Source organism: Myotis nattereri, assembly GCF_964212035.1.
Source record: "Myotis nattereri genome assembly, chromosome: 10".
Lineage (NCBI taxonomy): Eukaryota > Metazoa > Chordata > Mammalia > Chiroptera > Vespertilionidae > Myotis > Myotis nattereri.
Window position 1 is genome coordinate 20,714,176 of NC_138085.1, and position 19,653 is coordinate 20,733,828.

General features: G+C 49.2%; 1 protein-coding gene across 2 annotated transcripts in view; it reads right to left on the minus strand.

The window, feature by feature from the left end:
- The window catches only part of AFF3 (ALF transcription elongation factor 3), a gene marked incomplete at its 5' end in the record, with an annotated part of 493,443 nt that overhangs the window by 112,370 nt on the left and 361,420 nt on the right, over nt 1-19,653 (minus strand). For both annotated transcript variants that reach the window (XM_081100521.1, XM_081100522.1), the window contains one exon: nt 1,883-1,934. In XM_081100521.1, the coding sequence (XP_080956647.1) occupies nt 1,883-1,934 (52 nt within the window). The remainder of the gene's footprint in view (nt 1-1,882; nt 1,935-19,653) is intronic.

Consider the following 19,653-nt stretch of genomic DNA (forward strand, 5'->3'; position numbering starts at 1 on the left):
CACTCTTTCCGGCACAACCGTATTTTGGTCTAGGAGAGAAAAAAACTCACCATATCATTAGAGTTTTTGAGAAGCATGGAAATTACGATTTTGTAATTAAGCCAGGGTATAATTATAGGCTACAGTCAGATAATATAATTAGTGTTAGAGCAATCCCTGAAGCTACCACACACAACCATGGTGTGAAGCCTTAATTAAAAAGAGGAGATTACTGTATAAAAGTCATTCATTCTGTCAGCTGCTTTCATTGCAAAAGGTGGGAAGGTGCCCACACATAGGGACTAAATGCAAGAATAAAGGATCTGACACTATAATCACAATACAATAATATCAGTGTCTACAAATGGAAAAGAAGTCACTAATAAAGCAAGACGAGTCAACTCAAAGTTCTTGCTGCCTTAGAGAACATCTTTGATAACTAGTTTTTTAGAATTGAGTTTGCAGTGGAAATATTTCCTGGAAATAACTCAGGAAATTCTTTCCTAATTAAAAAAGGCTTGTGGAATGAAATAGCCAGTAAATCCCTTTTCCAATATGAAGTTTACACCATCTCTACGTCTGATGTGACTTATGCACAACACACCTATGTGAACTTCTCCCTGGGAAAACACACACAGATGCAATCATTTGCTTATGGTCACACAGACGAGGACCCAGACGAGAACTATTCTCTAGGTCTAGCACAGTGGCTGTGTTATGGGCAGCTGACTGCCCTGGTGTCTCCACCTGGGACCAGTGAGCAGTCTCCCAGAACCCCGAGTGGTCCTCCGGGTTCAGTTAACCTCCCTCCACTTGGGGTTCCCTCCACTTGCCAATCCAGTTTCAAGATGCACCAAGTTCAACCTCAGGCCAAGTTGCTTCTTTGGTGCCTCACCACCCCTCACCAGGTGAGCAGACGCTTTGCTCGCTGCTCTCCTAGCCACACTGCTCAGACGCTCTTCCTGGAAGCTTCCTTTCACTTTCCTCTCACCTCTGCATGCTCTCTGTGCATTGTTTCCATCCGCAGGTCTAGACAGCGCCTGCGCCTGGACCGCGGTACCTTTATGTAAAATTCCCGCTCCCAAGAGCAACCGAAAGGCTCACGTGGCTTGTAGTGCACGTAAAAATGACTTAGAAAAACCTCTCCGAGTCGTTCTCAGACCTCCCACAATTATCCACACTGACAAAATGCGGCACAGGTAACAAGAAAAAGGAAACCGTGCAGGGAAATCTGTCTTTAGTGTTTCCAAACATGCCTTAAAATACAGGCATTGCCTGGAGCGCAGAGGTGAAAGTGATGAATGTTGAGTGGGTATTTTTTCACTTTAACTGACTGATCAGAAGAGTATTTACAAAGCCCCGACTAATGTCTGGAGCTGATAAATCAACACCAAAGGAGAACATTTCAGGCACATTTATCATTTAAGACAAACGGGCTATTCTGAGCATGAAGCTTTCTTATTCATCATTGTAGCTCACCTCTATGCTCGCATCTTCTCAATGTTAATAACATCTGCATAGGACTCCTCAATATTTAATGTGGACAGCTTGCCTGTTGCATGCCGATGAGGTTAGGATCACGCCTGATCGCCAGCAGGCCAGTCAGCTTTCCAGAAAAAGAGGCTTCCCCTCTGAAGCCTGACCCCAGCTAGCTTCCTTATAAATAGCTGCTGTTGGTTTCAATGCCATAAAAAGCACAAAATTACTGTTTTAAGGGAAATTAAGGTCAAGATATTTTAACAGACTTTCCCAACGGCACCAAACATTGTCATTAGCAAAGGACATCCAGCATCGTGGGCCCCATGTTTCAGCATTTGTATGACTCAGCTAATGTCCGGGACGGTCTGCCAGGTCGGCGTCATGGTGACACGCCCTAACAGCACAGAGCCCGAGGGGAGCTTACCTGTTCACCCTCCTCTTCATCACTGCTTAGCTTGAGGTCATCTTCTAGCATTCTGGAAGAGGGAACAGAGAGGTACCGATGCTTAGCAAATTCAAATAATTCTCAACAAAACATATGAATTCGAGCAGCGTTTCAGTCATAAGCCCGTTTGATGTACTGATTTGGAAAAGTGTTCGTTTGAAGCCCCTTTCCTGTGATGCACTGAGAAGCAACACACGGCCACGTCATGAAAATTACCCCTCACAGCAGTCACAGCGTGAGATGGGGTGCTTCCAGAACGTGAGGCGCGTTTCCTGCGAAGTTTTCCGCGTGGCAGCGGCTGTGCTCCGTGTCCACCGCCACTCAAGGGGAACACTGCGGAGGCTAGAAAACAACACGCTAGGGCAGCGGTTCTCAACCTGTGGGTCGCGACCCCTTTGGCGGTCGAACGGCCCTTTCACAGGGGTCGCCTAAGACCATCCTGCATATCAGATATTTCCATTACGATTCATAACAGTAGCAAAACTACAGTTAGGAGGTAGCAACGAAAACAATTTTATGGTTGGGGGTTACAACATGAGGAACTGTCTTAAAGGGCCAGAAGGTTGAGAACCACTGTGCTAGAGGGTGAGCCACTCCACTCGGGGCTCCCACCCGCGGAGACCTGGACACACCTCCGCAGACCCTGCCGGAGGAGGAGAATCAGAGGGGACCTTCCGGAAAGACTCCGAAGGCTACGCCCCCGCGCCCGCAGATCTGTATGACAGCACACTCTTGGGTCCATAAAAGTTAAGGGTAAAACAAAAGACAAAAAACACTTTAAGCCCTGTGATTTCTGATGATGATAAAGTGATATTCTTATCAGCACAACTGAATTGTTTCTTTACAGAATATTAGTTTTCGGATTAAGTCATTTCAAAAGAAATCTCACTTAGGAGTGCGCTCCACAGCAGAAATGCACGCAGGCTGGGGCACCAGGGGTGGGTCTGAAGGCCCTGGGCCCCTGCGCTCCAAAGGCCTCACTGTCCTCCTCAGGCCCCTTCCAAAGACGGTCCCTTAGAGTGTGCCTCGATCCCTTTAAAAGCCCATCATCAGTATATTCCTCTGAATACTTTAATAAGTCATCTCGGTGACTTCTGGGGTGAACCTGGGAGAAAGACCTGCCAGGATGGGTCATGGGCAGAGTTCTGGCCCGACGCTTCATGCTTAGGGCAGATCACGACTCCCCTGTTTATAAAACGAGGTGATTCCTGGCAATCTCTAAGGTCCAATCTGCTTTAGATTCCATAAGTCTAGGAAACAAATCTGCCCCTCTTTTGAAAAGTAGGAAAACTCTTGTATTGTCCTTGAGATCACCACTGAGGAATTGCTAAGCAACTGTGGCGTACCATTGAAGCCACAGCCGCTGGGACGCCACGTCCACGTCCTCACAGGCTGCGGCTATGCTGCCTGCCAGTAGTGAGAAGTCTCATTCGCTCATTATTTAAACCTCAAGCAAACAAACAAAACAGCAGCAAAGACTGTACAGCAAAGACTGTGCCCCCAACTGCTCTTAATGTCCGTCTGGCATGCCATTCATTTCCCTTGATCTCAGGAACTCGTACCCCCGGCTTCCAAGAGGAGATGTGGTGGAGATTTATTAGAGCACTAGTAGCCCTGTGCACGAATCCGTGCGCCAGTAGCTTGCTGCCGCCCTCCAGTAGCTCTCTGCTGGCTGCTCCGCCCTCCTATAGCTCCCTCCGCCCCACCCCCTGCCCCGCCCTCATAGCTTGCTGCCCTACCCCCTCCTGTAGCTCTCCACTGCCCACTTGTAGCTGATCTGTGATCCGGTCCTTACGCGGTCGGTCGTTACGCTTATGGTATAACGACCATTTGCATATTACATCTTTAGTATATAGGATTGTTTGGGAAGACGCTAAGGAGGGGATGGTGTTCTCTTTGTCCTTGAGTCCCTGGTGACTAGCACAGTGACGACAGAGTACAGTGCCAGCTTGCTGGCTGGGCTAAGGACACCTTCCCCAAGACTGTTTTCCTACCAAAAGGTACACATGCCTTTCTGATGAAAAATACCAGAGAAGCAGCCAGTTTCTTGCCTCTAGCCCTTCCTCCCTCTTCTGGGGCAAACTGCCAACTGCAATTTGGTTTAATCTCACAGACTGCCCTTTGAGCACTGGGTGTTCTACGTGTGGGTGGTCCTGTCAGTGGGTAGGGGTAGGGAGGAGAGAACACACAATCGTTGCTAACAACCCCCTTGTTGTTGCATGGAAGTCCTGTCAGGGGTGACTGAGAAGTTTCATCTCTATCCAGGCAATCGTGTGCACGGATTTGAAGGCCACTGTCAACCGGAGCGGGAAACCCCAAGACCCTTCAACGCAAGGGGTCTTAGCTGGGCTGCACACCAGCCGAGTGACTCGGCCACCACACGAAGCTGGCACTGCTGACAGTAACCACAGCTGTGAAAACAGTGCGTCAGGGTCTCTTCCAAGGTACAGAGAACAGCTCCGTGTTGTCTGTTTTAAGCTAAATGTGTGGACAAGCCTCTCACACCCCTGGTCCCAGGCATGGGGCACCTCTGGCCTCGGGGTCGGGTCTGCAGTGAGACTCACCTGCCTGGTCATCGCTCAGAGGAAAAGCAGGAGACCCAGCTAGCTTTGGGGGCAGTGATCATCCTCCCACCGAAGCTCTCGCTCGTATTTACAAAATATATCCTGGCTCATATCTAAAAACTGAGGATCAAATGTAAGAATACTCTGCATTCAAGGGAGACTTCAAGAGAAGTCAGAATCCAATGAAACGTCCGAATGTCTTGAATCTGAGGAAAGGGCAACGGAAACACTGAGTGAAACAGACACAACTCAGGGCAATTCTGGCTGCTGTTCTCAACCGGAGACGCAGACCCAGTCCCTGCCGCCTGGAGCCTGAGCCCCAGCAGCCACCCCGGAGGCCGCTGGGACTCAGCCCATCCTAGAGCCTGACCAGCCTTCTGCTGGGCTCTGAGGGTCACAGCAGGGCCCTGTGACTCAACTTCCAGGGCACAGTGCTTGTTCCCGTCACGCGCTTCATTCTGGCGTAATGTTCATCAAGTGCCCACTTTTAATGCTGGAAATGTCAGAGTGGCCTCTGGGGGGGGGGGGGGGGGGGGTGCGAAGTCTATTTGAGGTTACAGCTAAACAAGAAACCATGGCCAGAGAAAAGAGAGCTGTGACAGCCACGGCATCCTAAGCGCTGTCGGGTGGTGTGGCAAAGAGCCCGCGGCCTGTGCCTCCGCTGAAACAGGCCCATGGCTCCTGCAGCCCTGCCCCCACCCCCGCCCCGCCCAGGAGACAACATGGCTATTGTCTGTCCATTTGCAAAAGGAAAGACTGGGCTAGGTGCGATAGACAAGAACCACACAAACGAAAGTTTTAAACCAAGAGTAAAAGAAAGTGCAAACTAAGTGTCGGTTAGGCCATGGGGTAGGGGTGGGGACGGGACCTCTAATGACGTCTTCGAAAAAAGGCAATTCTGATGCTCAGAAGGCTGAGGACAGCTTAGGATGGGTCACCTGCACATAGTGCAGGGGTGTGCGGGGACCCCTCCTGGCACCCCGCCACCCCCCTCCACGCCCCTCCACCCTCCTCCACCCCTCACCGGGGCACCCCCGGCCAATGCTGCCAACCACCCAGAGCCCCGCCCCTCGTGTCCCAGAGCCTTCTTGGTGTCTGAGCTCCTGATAAAGGGCAGCAGCTCTCAAGTTTGAATGATTCTGGCCGGGCCTGCTGAGCACTGTCTAGACCCCCTCAGTCAATCCCCACAGCAAGTCCTCTGAGGTGGGCATGCTGGGCAGCAGGCCCGGAGGTCAGAGCGACTGCCCAGGCTGAGTGAGTCCAGCGCTGAGACTCAACCAGCCGAGTGACTGGACACCTGCCTCAAGGCTTTTCCAGAGAAGTCAGTACAGGATCCCTGGGAAACGCTCAGCACAGAACCCGGTGCAGGAGGAGCATCTATAGATGCTCACTTTTATTAACATTCCTTTACCTCTGAGGGTGACTAAAGCTGCGGAGCATTTAAGAAACTTGATGGGTAAACAATTTAGGAGGCACAGATGTTTCTGCAACGAAGCCTTCAAACTAAACCATTTGCTCTGCTTCAGGCCATTTTGCAAAGAAAATATGTTCTCTGGAAGCTGTGGAGGGATTGCAACTGCTGCTGTGGTTGATTGATCTGAGGTGACTCTACGTCTACAGAAGACAGACAGCATGTCCGTCAGTCTGAGTGCACAAGGAGACATGCCCTGGGAGCCCGTGGTCAGCCTCGGGGCCAGGAGTCCCTAGCAGGACCCACAGCCTGATGACAACAGGGACACTGAAATAAAAGACAATAAGGTCATACTTTGCAAGTGAATGCCAGACAGCAGAGGTGCACCAGCAGGGCAGAGACCCCGGATTTGGCCCTGAGCACCCGGGAGCTGCCCAGCTGCTGTTGGGAGCACAAGTTGGAGCCCGCTGAGGCCGCCCTGCGAGTCTGCACTGGAGCACCTGGTGCGGGGGATCGGCATGTTTTGAGCCGTGGGCTGAATGATCTTGCTTTCTTGTACGGACCAGACTGCGTGGAAGAAAGGGTGCGACGGGGCCTGCTCTGCCAGGCACCCCTCGGGGGGGGGAGGGTCTCTCTCTGTTAGGAGGAGACGAGTGGAAACTGGGTCTCACCACCGGTGGCAGCATTGGCATCCAAACTCCAACCGCTGACTTAAGTCACACGTGTGTTCACTGGGTGGGACCGCTCTCCAAGGAAGCGCCCTACTGCCAGGGCTGGTTCCCCTCACACACTGCGCTCAAACCAGCACTGCCTTCCCAGCCACTTCTCAGAGCGGATAACCGTGACGCGCAGATGCACGTGATTCTAACAGAGCCAACCACTTCATCTGCAGAGATCTTCCCTTCGGCTCAGGAAGGTGGGTTCAAGGCAACCCAGCAACTTCATATTTGATTATGGTAACTTCCACGTGTGCACTACTCTTAATGGAGCCACAGGCAAATGTACGTTGTAGCTGGTGCTTATGTTTTCAGGCCCAGCATTCTCAGGAAGCAGAAGTAGCCGCCTGCCCTTAACAGATGGCCAACTGCGTCTCAGGCTCATCTGTATCTTACAGGTGCTGCGCAGGGGCACTTCACCTGCACATGTAACAGCGGTCATTTCACAGAGCAGTGGTTTTTAATTAACAGGATTTCCCTGGAATTACTTGTCATTTAGGGCTCTTAACAGATGATGCCTTTAGTCCTTTAAAGTTCATTTCATTTAGGTATATCTTAATGGCTTTTTAAAAATCTGAGTTTAATTGGGCTGTTTGATTTTCAGATTTGTTTCTATAGCTGGTGCTACTACTGTCTCCCCCTATTTGAGATTTAAAACCAAAGACAAATGTTTATGACTCCCCATTAAGCATATTCATATATGCAAATATCTCCTCTAGCAATTAGCAATGCATGATAGCCTATGCGTTATGCAAGTACACCCCTCTGATGGCATTCCCCGAGCCATCATCTCTACTGCTTGGAACACGGTAGGGAAAGTTGTAAAACTCATTTTATTCTGAAGTCCGGGTCAGTGCTGCCATCTCCCTGGCTTATTTTCATCACTGGTGGCCACCTCCTCTCTGCATTTGTTTAGGAGAATTTAGCTCGTGCCACTCCAGTTAACTGGGAACCAGGAAGTCTAGGGTCGGCTCACACTGTGATGCAGTGGGTCCGAGGCACATGAAGTAACTGAGTCTGGTATCAAATGGAGAATCAGAACAAGACAAAGGGGTGGTCTCGGTGACCTAAGAGTTCCCCACTCTGGTGTTTTCCCATCTGGGTGTCAGTGCTACATCTTTTTTTTTTATATATATATATATATTTTATTGATTCTTCACAGAGAGGAAGGGAGAGGGACAGAGAGTCAGAAACATCGATGAGAGAGAAACATCGATCAGCTGCCTCCTTCACACTCCCTACTGGGGATGTGCCCGCAACCAAGGTACATGCCCTTGACCGGAATCGAACCTGGGACCCTACAGTCCGCAGGCTGACGTTCTATCCACTGAGCCAAACTGGTTAGGGCAGTGCTACATCTTTTGAAGCCACGGTGATTCCAGGGAGATAGACGGCGTTTGCTCACACACACTGCCTTCCTGGACTTCTCTTTCCAGGGTCTGCTCTAGTTGTCAATGACAACACAAAAGGCCTGGTTCTGCCAGGTTGATCCCGGGCAAAGGTGCACGGTATCTCTCCTGCTTATGATCTTATTTTTTCTTCAGGACAGTAAGTCCCAATGGTCCTTTTCGCGGACGTATAAGCGACAGAGTCCACCTGCTACCTTCTCCACAGGCCCACCTACCTGGGGACAGAATCTCATTTCCTACCATCTAAAAACCTCGGGAAAAGCAACCTTACTTAGGAAACCTGCCAAACCCTGGTGAGACATAGGATGAACGCGTGCCTTCAAAATCTCAAGTGAGCCCTAGCTGGTGTGGCTCAGTGGATAGAGCGCCGGCCTGCAGACTGAAGGGTTGTGGGTTTGAATCCGGTCAAGGGCATATGCCTGGGTTGTGGGCTCGATCCCCAGTAGGGAGCGTGCAGGAGGCAGCCAACCAATGATTCTCTCTCATTATTGATGTCTCTATCTCTCTACCCCCCTCTCTCTGAAATCAATAAAAATATATTAAAAAACAAATCTCAAGTGAGCAACGGCTTTCCCAATATACTAGACCCACATCTGGTATATTAACACAGGGCAAAGGGAAATCAGAGGGAAACGAAGCTCAACACTAATAGAAGGACACCGTCAGTGGTACTGAGTGTGGGGAGGGGGGATGAGTCCTGAAATGGCAGCCGTAGCCTACGTGTGAGTCTGAGTTCTGTCCCTAGCTAGCTCTGCGAACTTGGGAAGACTGTTCCATCTCCCTAGACATCATTCCCACCTCTCTGAAATGAAGCTTGGATAAAGTGACTCCGCAGCCTGAATCCCATGGGTCTGTGCCTGTAGGGATGGGTGGGAGCCTGGGAAGACTGCTGGAGGATGAGGAGGGAGCTGGTCACACAGCTGCAGTGACCACAGGAAGGGGATGCTCTGAGTCCTGGCCCAGGAAGAGGGGGCGGCCTCGCAAATGCTGCACCTGGGCAAGGCTGACCGCGGCAGGGGAGGTCTGTCCACCCGTTCCCCCGGGTTGCCGGCCCCCACTTCTCCTGGATGTAGTACAGACACCTCTCCCTGAAGTTGTTTGAAATGTCCCAGGTGTTCTGGGTTTCAGTTGTGTAATTTTAAAACTCGGCTGGTTGTTCCTCTCACTTGGAATTGCAGTTGTAGCAGGTGCCAGGCTGCCCTGAGGGAACTCTCGGTCTGGGGGACATGGAACGCTGGGCCCACACCCCTTGAACATCCCAGGACTCCTTCCACCCAGAAAGATGTAAAATGCCACACACAGTTCCAGTGATTGTAAAAACAGGAAAATGCTCCGTCTTTTCCATTTAGGGAAGTGGCTCTCAACCTTCCTAATGCCGCGACCCTTTCATACAGTTCCTCATGTTGTGGTGACCCCCAATTTCATTGTTACAAATTGAACATGATTAAAGCATAGTGATTAATCACAAAAACAATATGTAATGATATATGTGTTTTCCGATGGTCTTAGGCGACCCCTGTGAAAGGGTTATTCGACCCCCAAAGGGGTCGCGACCCACAGGTTGAGAACCGCTGATTTAGGGCACTGTGGACCACGGTATAAAGTAGCATTCTCCGTACATATTAGACCTGAAAATTGCTTCCTCCTGAAAGAATTTCAGGGAAACTGGGCCGTGGGTACTCGATGATTTCTATCAACAAACAACCGAGGCTCTAGCAAGAGTGCTTTGATAGGGAACACTTTCTCCTCAAAGATGGTTTTATAATCCCTGTCCTTGTTCCTTACAAGGACTTCTAGAAAATTACTTTCTGAACTTGCTGTTCTCGGTATTAGAGGATGAGGTTGGGAAAGCGTCGCAAAGGCAAGTACAGTGTGTGCAAAACAGGGCCCTCTTCCGAGCAGACACCAGTGAGAGGTGGCAGGACTCTGTCAAGGGCACAGATCCAACAGCGGGCGTTTCTTCCCCTCACCCTCTCTGCTGGGGACTCTGTCCCTAAACGAAAGGGAACTGAGATGCTTTCGGATTTGGCTCAAGTGTGTGATGTCGGATATGAATTGCTTGTCAGTTAATCAGTAAGCTGGTTGCCTATTCTGTTTGCTAACAAATGACTTGCATATTTAATTGATAACTTTTTTTAAATCCTCACCTGAGGATGTTTTTATTGATTTTTTTAGAGAAAGAGGAAGTGGGGGAGCGCAGAGGGTAGGGAAGAGAGAAAGAGAGATAAAGAAACATTGATGTGAGAGAGACCTGACCAGAGATTGAACCTGCTACCTAGGTATGCACCCTGACTGGGTATCGAACCCACAACTTTTTGGTTGTATGAGGTGACGCTTCATCTGAGCCATGGGCCAGGACTTAACTGATAGCACTGGGAGTGAGAAAGCATTGAACCAAGAAGGGCCACTTGTACAGCAGGCTCAGATTTGTCGTTTGTTCACAATACATGTTTTTGATTTTTTTGGTTATTGTTATTGACAAGTTAATTGCTAAGAGAGTCCCTAATTAAGAGACTTGTTTGAACAGATAAGCTGTTAGGACTGGAAAAGAGAACCAAGCTTAGCCTCCTAATTAGCAAATGCATGTAAGCTACACGGGCCTCACATGTTGCCTGAGCACCATAGGACACAGTGGTCTCAGAACCTGACTGGGCACTGCAATCACCGGGGATCTTTCAAAGGTGTTGCTGCCTGGCTCCCACCCCATCCCATACTCCGATGCCATAGGTTTGGGTGTGGGAACCACTGCATAACACAGAACTAGAGAGCGTCTCCACAGGTCAAGGCCTTGAGTAGCTCTGGACCTTGCATAAAGCTTCATCCTGAGTTATATATGTTTGTCCATGAACAAAATAGGATGACAGTCAAGTCTCAAACAAGACAATAAAGGTGCAAGCAGATGCAAACTGTTGAGCCGCATTGGGGGGGAGGGGTTCCTCAGTGATGGGGCTAGCATTTCCTGGGGTGCTCAAACACGGACTCATGGCTTCAACCCCAGAGATTCTGATTTTACTGGCCTCGGACTGGAACAGGCATCAGTCTTTTTGACATGCTTCCCAGATGAATCTACCTTCAGCCAGGGTTGAGAACCAGCAGTAATGCCAAGTGGACGATCACCTTCTCCTTAAAGCCACCTCCAATCCACAGGACAGAATTCTCTCTTCTCTAACTGCACAGACCTAGTGCATTGTGCTAGGATTGCCTATCAACACATCTGCTCCCCTGCCCCGCCCCCCCTCCCGCCTCCGGCCATTTGAATGAGATTGCTTCCAGGGGAGGGGTGAGTTTCCTCTGCACCAAAGATAAGGCACAAACCCATCCTTACTGGTAAGTTAAGGAATTCTCTCAGGGACACTCGATTGCTAAATCAAATAGGAACATTTCTTTGTCTTCTTTGATCGCTCTGATTTATGTGACATTAGTATGTGACACTCCTTTCTTGGAATGCTCCCTGCACAGCTCCTCTAACTCTCCAGGTTCTCTTTACCTTTGACCTCCCTTTCCTTCAAGCATTTACGCCTTCCAGCCACTCAAACTAGTCAATGTCACCCCAGGCCCTGGCCCTCAATTCCTTTCTCTTCTGCACCTTCTCTTCTCTCTACCTTCTCCCAAGGATGATCTATGAGCTTGTCCTCTAAGTGCCATCTCCACACGGTCAACCGCACCTTGGGGATCTCTGCACCATGGAGCCCACACAGCTGATCTCACTGGGCATCTTCAGTATCTAGTAAAATGCCGAGCACAGAATAACACACAATAACTGTTTGTCGAGCAAATAAATTAATCTCTACTTGGATGTGCCTCCACCTTGATTTGTCCAAAACCAGAACCCATTACCTCCCTAAAATCCAACATTCACTGCTGAATTCTATATCCAGGTCTGTGGCACTGCCACTCAGCTGGTCAACTGCACACGGCTTTTGACTTCCTCTCGGTCCTTCGTACAGACAATAAAACTCTCAGATGTGTCTGCCCTATTTCTTGAGCTCTCTTTTGGAACACCGCCTGCTCCCTCCATCCTTTATCATACCGCTTTAGTCCATGCCTCCAGTTCTCAGTATAACAGCACATCCCACCCTGCAATCCTTTCTCTGTCCTGTTCTGCATCTTGCTGCTGTCCACCTACAACCTAAATCCAGTCTCTGCTGCTTCCTAAGGCGCACAGGCTCTCAATAGCCGGGCCTGAGTTCACTGCAGCTGCTCCCCTGGCCTGGCCCTTGAACTCCTTCCTGGAACAATACAAAACTACACACAGTTCCTCTTCTCTGCATCTTGGCCTGGCCTCTCCTCCTGCCTGAGTGCCCCTCTTTCTGCTCACCTATGACTCACCCTTCAAATGCCACCCAAAGGGCACACCTCCTTGATGCTCAGTGACCTTCACTAATTTCCCTCTTCTGTATGAGAGCATTAGTGCACTTGCCACCCTGTGTTATAACTGCTTGCCTTCAAGTCTGTCTTATCTACTGACTCATGAGAAGTGTCTGGTCTCATTCTTCTCTGTGTCCCAGGGCCTGGGGGACATAGGTATTTATTTAATTGAAAAAACATAAGCACACACTCCTCAAAATAGGAGCCAAGACCTATAATTTCACAGAAAAAAACTTGATCCATGACTCCAAATGGAATGGAATAGACTTAAAATATACCTTCAATGAACTGAGAAATGAGCTCAAATAAGTTATATAAAAACTTATTTAAAAAATAACTTTTTAATAACACACTTGAAAGTTCATTGTCTATTAACTTCAAAAACAAAAAGCAATCAGGCACATTTGTCCAGTGTAGAGTTAGGCCAACATGGGAAGGGTGCAGACAGACCCCAGGGGACCTAGGGCCCCAGGGTGGAGTGGCTGCTGAAATGTGAATGGGAACACTGACGGGCACATGCTGCTCCAGGAGTTCCTACAGGAGCCTGGATATTGTAGATACTTTTTATCCAGATCTTTCTCAGTAAAAATTTGACTTCTGAAAATATATTTTGGCTAATGGTATCTACACTAATAAAAGACAAAGATGCTAATTGACTGTACCTTGGCTACACCCAAGCCATGCCCACCAGCCAATCAAAGTGACTATATGCAAATTAACCCAACCAAGATGGCGACTGGCAGCCACAGAGCTGGAGCAAGCAGGAGGCTTGGTTGCACCGGTGATGGTGGAAGCCAAGCTTCCTGCCTGCCCTGGCTGGCTGTGGCCTCCGCAAAAGGCAACAAAGTTTCAATTATTGAAGCTAAATAAATCCCAGATACCTGCTTCCAGCCAGCCTCCACTGGGAGCTTGGGTGGCTAGGGGCTGTGGTCAGCCTGCAAACAGCCATCAGCCCCTCACCCAGGCTGGCCATACCCTCATGGGGTAAGGGTCCCCTCTGGGGGGCTTGGCCAGCCTGCAAACAACCATCAGCTCCTCACCCAGGCTGGCCAGGCACCCCAGCAGGGACCCCCACCCTGAAGGGGGTGTGGCCAGTCTGAAAACAGCCCTCAGCCCCTCACCTAGGCTGGCCAGGCACCCCAGCGGGACCCCCACCCTGATCTGGGACACCTTCAAGGCAAACCAGCCGGCCCCCACCCATACACCCAGGCCTCCATCCTCCTATATAATAAAAGGGTAATATGCAAATTGACCCTAACAGCAGAGCGACTGGGAATCACTGGTCACTATGACACACACTGACCACTGGGGGCAGATGCTCAATGCAGGAGCTGCTCCCTGGTGGTCAGTGTGCTCCCACAGGGGTAGCTCTGCTCAGCCACAAGCCAGGCTGATGGCTGCCAGTACAGCAGTGATGGTGGGAGCCTCTCCTGCCTCCTCAGCAGCGCTAAGAATGTCCGACTGCAGCTAGGCCTGCTCCCTGCTGGCAAGTGGACATCCTCCGAGGGCTCCCGGGCTGCCAGAGGGATGTCTGACTGCCAGCTTAGGCCCAATCCCCCGGGGAGCGGGCCTAAGCCAGCAGGTGGTCATCCCCCGAGGGGTTCCAGACTGTGAGAGGGTACAGGCCGGGCTGAGGGACTCTCCCGAGTGCACAAATTTTTGTGCACCGGGTCTCTAGTCTTAATATAATATTTTTTAAAAGAAAATTTAACTTGTGTTTTGAAGAGTTTCAACACAGGCATAGTGGAGTTTTTTTCATTTTATATTTTTTTCAGTTCTCTTGATGGAGAAGGCAGGAGTAGAGAGGACCATGGGGAGTGATGGGGAAGGATGAAGACGCCTGCGTGTTGTGCTCAGTGTCAGGAAAACTGGGTGTGTCCATCTGAGTGTGCTGGGTGTGGGCACGGGTGACGGTGTCAGTGGTATGTGAGCAATGTGTGTTTAAGGAACGCATGCTCGCTTTGCTGTGATGTTGTTTGGAGCTTAGAAAACCAACCCCTTCGGGGAGCCGAGGCCCAGAGGACGCCTAGCTGTGTCAGAGGCTCCCTCCCTGCCCTTCTTCTTCTTCATCAAATGAATCTTAACCGAAATTTCCTCACTTCCCATCCTGCCATGCACTCCTGCTCCAGAAAGATCTCAGGCTCTCAGATTACCAGGCGGGTCCAGGCCAGACCATGCCCAGCTGGCGCATCTGCCCGGCAGAGTCAGGGGTGAAGGGGGAAACTTAGAATCTCATTTGTCACCGGGAGCTCCACAGAAGATCCTTCCATATACCTGTGTCCACATTATTTTCATGAAAAATACGGTCCAAAAACTCAGCCAAAAATGTAGCACCCGGTGTTGCCGAAGCTCTTGTGCCGTTGGCTCCACCGCATGTCGAAGACGGTCATTTCTCTGCTTTCACTCAGCTGCCTTCCCCAAAGGAACCCTTCTCTGGGAGCCGGTGAAAGGACTCAGACCACAATGAGCTTGTGGGGATTTTAGAAGCAACGAGGCTCTGGTGACAATCGAGGCGAGTGGTTTATAAACTTCTGCTGTTGTTGGCACACCCCAACCCTTTCTTCACAGGAAAGCCTGTGGGAAGGCAGGGGCCTCCCTGCCACTTACCCCTCCCACCAGGCAGCAGCGCTGTGAGTGGCCACCTTGCCATCAGCAAGGGCGCTGGCCGGCAGGACAAGCCAGATTCTTGGAAACCAACGTTCTTTCTAGTGGCAGATACTGTAAAAGCTGGATGTGTCCACATCTAATTTCATATGGGCATATTTTACATAGCACTAGGACTTGCCTATTGTCATCATTTATTAAAGGAAAAATGTATACCTTTTTAGAAATCAAGGTGATTTCAGCCAAAGAAAATGAAAGAGTTGGTGAGGATTCCAGAAATGGCATTGCCTCCCGGACCCTGGGACATGCCCCTCTGGTTCATGGCTGCTTGCTGGGTAACAGGAGGCACTATTGCATGACCCTTTGCCCCGTGATAACAAGTAATTCTACCTTTCCCTTATCACTGGAAAATAAACTCCCCCCCCTTTTTTTTTTTAAGAATGACCATGACAGCCAGTGAGTCTGGTACCTTATTCTCTAACTTGGCAAATAAGAAAAGCCCCTGTTTCATTTCCCACTGCACCATTATTTCCAATGCTGAGGTATCTTACCTGAAGCCCAGCCTTTTCACTGTGTAAATACTTATTCCTCACTCCTCAATGCTTCTCAGAACGCTCTAGCCAAGAAACTGGGGATGGCTGCTTCAGGCTGTCAAAGCGTTTGGACTCAGGGTCACGTTCAGATGAAGGAAGACCCGTTTGGCTGTCCCTGCCCCACTAACCATGCAGCAGGGATCAGGATGGGCGCCGCTAACGCGAGCAGGTGGGCACACTGGCAGCCCAGGGGAGCGGGGTGCTCCGGGTGTGCGTGAGTGATGGCCCGGCTCTACTGCCCAGCCTCCTTCACTTGCTTGGTGACTTATGGCAACAGTCGCTGTCCATTTCCTTCTCTCTAAAGGAGCAAAGGAAACTGTTGGGGCTGTTGTATTTGAAACACAATATGTGGACAAAGGCCTTCATACTCCCAGGAATAAAACGTTATCAAAGTTGCCATTTGGTGACACCCTTGGAATTTGTTTACTAAAGCCTCGCCCCTCCCTCTCACACATCCCCAAAGGGCAGCTCTTCTCACCGATGCAGCACCTGGGCATTTTTGCTGCAGATGCTCCCGAGGTATTTGCTGCCGCCTCTGCTCCATCCAGCCATTTCACAGGGCGGGTTTGGAGTAGCATTTACTAGGTGTCCCGGTTAATAATGGCGGATTTTGTAATCAAAGAAAACAGGATAATTTCAAGAGAAACATCAAAAGTGCTTTATTCAAAGTAATGCCCACCGCTAGCTACACATTCCCCCATCTTTCAGGTAACTTGTGGATACCGTCCCAACAGAATTTTCCTTGTTTTGAGGCAAACCATTCAGAGACCCAATTTTCCACTTCTTCATACGTTTTGAAGTGCTGCTCAGAAAGTGTGTGTGCCATTGATGAGAACAAGTGGGAATCTGCAGGAGCAAGGTCTGGTGAATTCGGCAGGTGCGTTAATACTTCCCAGGCAAGATCTTTTAATTGGTTTTGAAGTCTGTGATGGTGCATCATCATGAAGCAAAATTATTTTGCCGTGTCTTCTGGCACATTCTGGTCATTTCACGACCAAAGCGTGGTTCAAATTGATTATTTGTTGTCAGTAGTGATCAGTATTAAAGGTTTCACCTGGTTTTAGAAGCTCATAATACACCACACCTTCCTGATCCCACCAAACGCAGAGCATTGTCTTCTTTCCGAAGCTATCTGGCCTTGCAGTCGATGTTGATGGTTGACCTGGATCAACCCATGATTTTGTGTGTTTGGGATTCTCAAAATAAATCTACTTTTTATCGCCAGTCACAATCTGATGCAGAAAAGAATTTCTTTTGTGCCGTTGAAGCAACATTTTACTGATGACTTTTCGGTTTCCATTTGTCTTTTGTTCAGTTGATGTGGCACCCATTTTCCTTCCTTTACAATGTTTCCCATTGCTTGTAAACAATCGGAAACTGTTTGCTGGGCAACATTTAATCCTTCTGCAAGTTTTTTTTGAGTTTGACACCATCTTCATCCACTAATGCTTATAATTGTTGGTCTTCAAACTTTTTCGGTTGACCTGGACGTTGTCTTTCACATCGAAATCATCACTTTTAAAGAGTTTAAACCAGTGTTCACAAGTATCTTGAGATGGAGCGTGTTCACCATAAGCTTCCCAAAGTATACGATAACTTTTTTTTCAAAATAAAGTAATGAATTAAAACTTCCTGCAAATGCTCTTTTTTTTTGGCACAAAATTCGACATTTTTAAACGTAAAAATATCTATGATGTTAGCACCTTCTGAAAATTTGACATATGAAGTTTTGAAGTTGTTGTCAATACAACAAAATAGCATACATATCAAATTGCATACATATCAACATATGTGTAACTCCATGTATTGAAAAAAATCCTCATTATTAACCGGTCTCACTCATAAGATCTATCCTGGAAGTGTCTGAATGTTTTGGCCACTTTGGCAACTAGTAAGAAGTTATACTTCTGGGCCAGGAGTGGGCACGCATCCGTCCCTCCTCAACGACTTTCAAATGTCCAACATGTCTACTTAAAATAAAGCTCAAGGTGCAGGGAGATACAGGAAGTCGCTGACACCTGCACTGGAAAAGTGCTGGATTAGCAGCTACTCTGAGACTTCTGTCACTTCCCGCTCCATGGCCTGAGTGAATTAGCCTTGTTAGGCCTCCACTTCTGAGTGGAAACTGAATAACACACAACCCCTCAACTTTAAAGGATTCTTGGGGAATTGAATAGATAATGTAGACAAATGTGTTCTGCAAGTTTTAAAGCACAGAATAAATGTGAGGATTATGAGGGTGTTGGCTCAGAGCCTGGTATCCAGGAGGATTGCTCTAGATGGGAACTGAATGGAAGGGCCACCAAATCACCACCAATTCCTGGCAACTTGACATGCAGTCCAGAGGTGAGGGGGAGGAGGAAGAGCTGGCAGACTATTTTTGGGCTCAGCAGGCTCCAAGCAGCTTCCCTAATTGACAGAAGGATGAGAACAGTGAACTTCATCATCTGGTCATGTTTCTAAAGAATCAGTTCAAATGACAAAACACTGGGGAGACCTTTTATTCTAGCAGGCTGCATCCTTTGGGTGTCCCTGGGCCCACTGGAAAGGCAGGCAACAACCCTCGTTAACTATCTGGAGAAGACAGATGTCCAGGTGAGGAAGGAGGAAGCTACACGTCCCTTTCCTTCCTTCTCTTCCCCCACCCCATCCTGCCACCTGTCCAGCCCTACCTGCCCCGCCTGCCCCTCAGCACACCTGGGACCGGACCCCACGCTGCTCTGCTGTCTTGCTTCTCTCATTCTGTTTGCACTGGTAGCCAGTTTCATTCACCTTTGCCCTCAGTCCTTCTATTGTTTGCTGTGGTTCCTGGTACTTCATCTCCCTTCTCTGAGGCCAGAGACCATATTTCAAGTGTCTTTTGAGGGCCATCAGTCCTTGTCAGAGGGCTGAGCCCTTGGCAGGTGATAAACACCTACTGATACGGAGCCTGGACACCTGTTAAGAAGCTGGAACCTGGTCCCACAGGCTGTGAATCCTTCAAGGGAACTAAAGAAGGATGGGCCCCGATTAGACCTGCCCTTCAGAAAGGTGATCTTTAAGGAAGCCCAGATGGAGGCCTGAGTGAGGGAGGCCGGATTTTAAGAGGGAAAAATTGCTTCAGGTCCACAATCCTTACATGAAACCGCCCAGTCTGGGTGTGTTTGTTTCAGGATTCAGAAGTTCTTTTGTAATTTAGAAAGGCCAACTGATGCCTACCCTGCACATTCCACAACGCCCTGGGCAGGGCCTGGGTGTCTATTGAGTAGTCGCGGGAAGTGTGGTGAAAGCTACACCTGGCTTTGAGTCAGGTCTTCCAAACGGGGTTTTAAAGACTGCAGGCGTTCGGAGCATTTAACATTTCTGAACTGAGGGAGAGAGGTTGTGGGTCAATATTTTATAGGAAATCCCTCCAAGGAGAATGAGTCTTGTTAACTAAAGACTCCTGTGTTCTGCTGAGCACCTTGAGGGAAGTCAGTGGAGAGGTCAGACTGAGGAGCTGCTCAGCCCAACAGAAGGAGAGGTTTGGGAGCGCTAGGCCACCCTGGAAGGAGGGAGAGGCTGAGGAGGTGAGCTGGGCAGCGGTGGAGAGGGGCTGGCAGCTGGCCAGAGGCTGGCACTGGCTGTGCTGAAGCCACCAGAGGAAGCAGGGAGAGACCTGCGAGCTTTTAAGAACAGGGATGCCTAAAAATCACTTTGAAAGAGTGCATTGCTTTTCCCACCCCACAGGCTGGTCAATTATCTAGAACAGTGGTGCCTAATAGAAATATAATTTGAGCCCCCTATGTAATTTAAAAATGTCCAGCAGCTACGTTAAAAAAGTTTAAAAATGGTGAAATTCACTTTAATAATGCATTTACTTAAGCCAAATCTACCCCAAACATTATCATTTCAACATGGGATCAGTAACAATGACTAGTGACACTTTTCTTTTCTGCATGAAGTGTTTGAAATCCAGGGTCTTTTACACGTCCAGCCCATCTCAGGTCACCTGTGCCTGGTGGCTCAGCCCACCCTCAGCTCTTCACTGGGTGGGTCTCCACGGCGGTCCCCAGTTCCCTCAGTAGTATTTTCACTTGTGTGAAGTTTGGCTCGTTTAATTCATT